At 32.0% G+C, this 4936-nt stretch overlaps 1 protein-coding gene across 3 annotated transcripts; it reads left to right on the top strand.

Moving 5' to 3' along the window:
• The first annotated feature begins 20 nt into the window (after window positions 1-20).
• Window positions 21-2677, top strand: LOC106076366 (centrosomal protein of 19 kDa-like). Of its 3 annotated transcripts, none has more exons than XM_056012116.1 (2): window positions 21-159; window positions 1770-2677. In XM_056012116.1, the coding sequence occupies exon 2, from the start codon at window positions 1810-1812 to the stop codon at window positions 2305-2307; it is 498 nt and encodes a 165-aa protein (XP_055868091.1). In that variant the 5' UTR covers window positions 21-159; window positions 1770-1809; the 3' UTR covers window positions 2308-2677. The 3 variants fall into 3 exon arrangements, with proteins under 3 accessions (XP_055868091.1, XP_013092671.2, XP_055868090.1); XM_013237217.2 differs by lacking the exon at window positions 21-159 and adding an exon at window positions 264-387; XM_056012115.1 differs by lacking the exon at window positions 21-159 and adding an exon at window positions 280-370.
• The last annotated feature ends 2259 nt before the right edge of the window (window positions 2678-4936 follow it).

Raw genomic sequence — 4936 nt, 5'->3', positions numbered from 1 at the left:
CGCATGCGCTTGAGCTATTAGGGATCTCTTGTTACATTTTTTAGATTTACCGCTGCTTAAGTTTGGCAATTATTTTACCTTCTAACCTTATCGAATCGATCTATTTGGTCTAAAATATTAGATCTATCTATTCTATCCGATTTCACGTAGTCTGATAAGGTAAAGAAATCTAAGGAAAATAGTTTAACGTTTTTATAAATGTACTAATTCATTTCGTTTTTGTTTCACTCAAGTTGAAAGTCGTTTTTTTTAATGATCCAATTCTTGTCTCAGGGGAAAGAACTTGACTGAACAGAATGTTTTCATTAGCGACCTCGATTCGACGATGTAGAATGATTAACCAAAGGCTTCGTAGTTTTGTTCCAAACAAGTCAGAGCTAAAATTATGCAAGTCTCAAATTACACATCTCTAGATTCTAATTGATCTATTTAGTCAATAAGTTGAATAACATATTATTAGTCTTAGTATTACAAAACATTTAAATTAATTAGCAATGAAAAGATATAGAGTTAGAGTAGATTAGATAAATAAAATAAATTAGATTCAAAATTCAGTGTCAGTATAAGAGAGTAATTATACTGTAATACTAGTGTGTTTTAGTACTAGTTAGTGACATTAGTGTAGTACTGTGGTAGACTGTACTTGTAGTATCCAAGTATATATGATTTTCTTATCTTTAATCTTATTGAACTTTAAAGTTATTCTTATCTTATAACTTTGCATTAATTTAAACATTTACATACATTCTTTCTTCATCACCATGTCAATGTCACATCTGCCCTGTGAAGTTAGTTGAGTTTGTGTACCCCATGCAACATAGCAGGGCTTCAGTAAAACACGTACTTTGGGTCTTTGGCTAGTTTTTTCATAACTTTCCAGCTCTTTCCTGTCCCCTCTGCATCTAGATCTATAGTATTCTACATCGCCATGTAATTCTTTTTTTCTTCCTCTGCATCTTGTGTCTTTGAAGGTGAGGTTTTGCAATCTAAGGCCTGTCTGGCTCTATTGTTGGCACCTTTTCTAAGGGTGTGACCAATCTATCCACTTTCTATCCAAGATCTACACCTCTGTTCACCCATCTCCCACAGTTTGGTGTTTTCTACTTTGTATTTAGACAGTACCGTATTTTCAAGATGTTTCTTGTTGAATTTCTGTATTTTTGTTGTTGTTGTTTCACTTGTTCTAGATCTACATGTTTCAGACCTTAGACATTGGAGTTAAAGGTTCTTATTTTAGTATTCTTAGAAATGTGGAAAGATTTGCAAATTGGTTTAAGGTGAATAATTGTCTAACATGCTAAATTTATTTGAAGGCAGAACATGGCCTAAATTGTGCTGATGTGCCAAAAACCCAAAATATCAAATAACTAGGTTTATTTGATGTTTAATGTCTTTATCTGTTCCACCTAAAACATTAACAACACACCTAAGATATATAAAACTGTCTACTTAGTTTATTTAGATTGTCTAAAAAATTCAGTTCTGTCTCTGTATCTTATCTTATATAATAGATTCTAGACATCACTTCAAAAGAGAAGATAATTATGTCCTACTCATTTTATCTATCAATCTAGTCATGCATGTTAATCAATGTGTCAAACTCTGCTAAGTCATTGCTTTTCCTGGCTGATTCAGGCAGCGCATTTGTTTCTCTAATTGCACTAGGGAAGCAGGAGCACTTGTAAAAATGTATGCTGTGTCATGCTATTCTTAAAGTTAGATTCAACCATTCTAAGTTTTGTAAAATGTTTTTTTTTTTTCTTCTCCAGATTTTTTACCATAGACCCTTTTTAATTAATTGCAACTGTGATGGCGGACACATTGCAGATCTTAAAATGTGGTGTTAGATTTGATCCCCCAGCTTTGGTTTTAAATTACAAGGATAGAAAAACAGGAAAACTTCGAAGTCGTTCCATGCCACTTCGTAATTTCAACAAAAATTCAGGCATCGACCGCATCATGCAGGAATTAGAGAGTAACCCTCGACATTCTAAATTCATCAGACTGATGTCCCCTGCTCAGTTGCAGCGTTTGCTCACTATAGTGAAAGATAAGCTAAATGGTTTAAGCCTAGAAGCCAGCATTGCTCGCAACAACCTCATGGATCAAATCAACCCAGAAGAGAATCTGAATAAAGTAGACCCAGAAATCCTGCAACGTAAAAAACTACTCATGGACTCTTCTTTTGAGAAAAAACGAATAAAACCTGGTGACCCGCAATTTGAATACAATGTGGAAGTTGACTTTGATGAAGTAGCTATTGAAACCAGTAACTGGGACTCAGACAACTCTGAAATTGACTTTTAACTTCCAATTATGACTTTCTGGTGCTATTATAGTGTTACTGTGCTTTTGTATGGTCCAGCCAACAAGGAACTCCATAGATGCCTTAATATAAGCTTCTGATGAAAACTGCATTTACTTTTTTTGTGCAGCTCATATAATGTCATCATCATGTATTATTTTTCAGTACTTTTTATAGTTATCAAAAGAGAAATGTCTTTTGTGGATAAGTTACAATCATGACATTGTGATATTGTAACATGCAAATTTTATTTTAGTGACATTCTTTTTTATCATAATTGTATGTTTTAGCGTTATAAGGGCATACCTTCATACTGCTCTTTTTTTTCATTTCTTTATCTGGGTAAATTATCATTAAAAAATGATTCAATAACTTTTTAAGTTTCTTTTTTTCTTTTTTTTTTTTACTTTTCAAAATACCTACTTACAGGGTTCATAGAGCTCCTAAAATCCTCCTAAAAATTGCCAGAATTCTCTTAAAATTGTGTCCACTCTCCTAAAATTTGTTACCCAATAATTTTTTAAAATATAATTTTGCTTATTTCTTGCTAAAAATGTGGCGGAAAGACAACAGCGTAACTAGGCATTCTGATCGCATGACATTACGGGCTGGCTGTGTTAATGAGCTGACCAGTGATGCGTCTACGCAACCTCGCACCCACATCCTTAAAAAACCTCCTAAAATTTTGTCATGGAAAAGTGCTACTAACCATGTTATAACTTAGTGTAATTTCAGGTTCACATAGTTACAAAACTTGCTAATAGTACATCACAATTTTTTAACACACACTAACTATATTAGCCACAATAATCATTATTTTCATTCATTGTTTCCTTTTTTTACAATTAGGGTTTTGTTTTTTTTAATTATCTTTTTTTATGTCTTTTAGTTGCGCAGATTATAATAAATTGTTAATTCCAGAATAAAGAATATTTTTACAGTAAAATACCAATTTTCATATTTGTTAAAATTTGTTATAATAATGTCAACAAAAATGATAAAAGCTGTAATTAATGCCATCTGCCTATATCTACTTGTTCTGTTACTAACCAACTATTGCCAACAGGCATGTTAGCAATTCCTGTCAATTAAGCTGAGTAACAAATGAAGAAACCAGCAGACGACAAATGTTTGATGCTTTATACTTTTCTGAGAATCGTCCTCTTTTAGTGATTTATAAATATGTAAAAACTAGGCCAGTTTAGAACTTTTGCCTTTAATGGAAGAGTTTGGAAATATTGCCATTCACTAAATCCAACAGTTTTACCAAGTCTTATATTAAACTTTTTACTAGAAATCAATATTTTACCAGGAATAATGTTTCTTTATATGTGTACATTTAAGTATAGGTTAAATGTATCATAGTTTAATGACAGCATCTAGTAAAAGATTAACTTTAAATTCAACTTAAACAATTTACTTTTAAAACAGTATATAATTCTTAGCATTTAATAAGAGATACATCTTTTCAATAGTATCATGGCTGTCTGTCACAAGGGACGGAATGAGTTGGGAGTTTATGACTTTTAGAATTATCTTTACATTTGAAACTGGCATTAAGTTATCTCCTCCTGTTACATCACTCTTGTGTGACTTTTTCTATTTCATATTTATTAAAGCTCCTTATCTTTTAAGTCATTTTGTTTTAACTATTTCTAATGCTGGGTACTATTGTATATTTAAATAGGGGAGGGAATTGGTGTCTCAAAGGTGTATTGTTTGTGAAATTCTTTATTTAAAACTACCTGCTACTGAAATGCATTTGATTAAGAATTGCTAAAATAAGATGTTGCACTTCTTATAAAGTAGACACAAGGTCCCAAGGTTTTCTTTGCTAGAATGTTTATGCTCTTATGAATCATCTAAAATTTTGGTAATTTTACAGTCGAACACTTTTTGATTTCACTGCTGAAATAATAATGACAATGTCTTTGATTCTGAAGATTTAAGATGAGTGTAGTGACATGACTACGCAAACCTGCTGAAATACAAACTGCTTAACTCTTTCTCTCCTAAGTGACAATACCAACGGTGATTCCACCAGAATGTGGTAAATAATTACGGAAAGAAAGAGTTAAGCCTATAACAGGAACAGGTCTAACGGTAAAGGAAAAAGTGGATAGCCTGTTTTTTAATAATGAATCTCTTGTGTGTGTGATATTATGGTATTAATTAATTAAGGGATATCCCATTAACCAGGTTCCACTGTACATATTTTATTTTATTATAATCAATGTTTTCTTAATGACTGAAAATGTTTCTTCAGTAATATAGTTTTATAATTAAATTTTTATTACAAATGACTTGGAGTTTTCAATCTATTATTGTATTGATAAGATTTTTTTTCAGTAATATTTTAAGATCACCATATCAGGCCAAGAAAATAATTTTGGCTTAAACAAGCTTCAGAAACAATTATGAGATACCATTAAAAAAAAATAAATCTTAATGATAATAAAGCTTGATAGAAGCATTAACACTGGAAATTCACTTGGTAGGCCTAGACCACTGTGGCATTTGACGTCTCTAGAGATGATCTTTTCCCATTGCAACTTCTTGTGCGACTAAAGAGGCCAATTCTTGATACACAGCTGCGGTCACAGGTTGGGCATATGTAATCACCAGTCGCCG

This window comes from Biomphalaria glabrata, chromosome 15 (genome assembly GCF_947242115.1).
Source record: "Biomphalaria glabrata chromosome 15, xgBioGlab47.1, whole genome shotgun sequence".
Classification (NCBI taxonomy): domain Eukaryota; kingdom Metazoa; phylum Mollusca; class Gastropoda; family Planorbidae; genus Biomphalaria; species Biomphalaria glabrata.
Note: the sequence above shows the minus strand (reverse complement) of the source record. Positions and strands in the feature narration are given on the sequence as shown.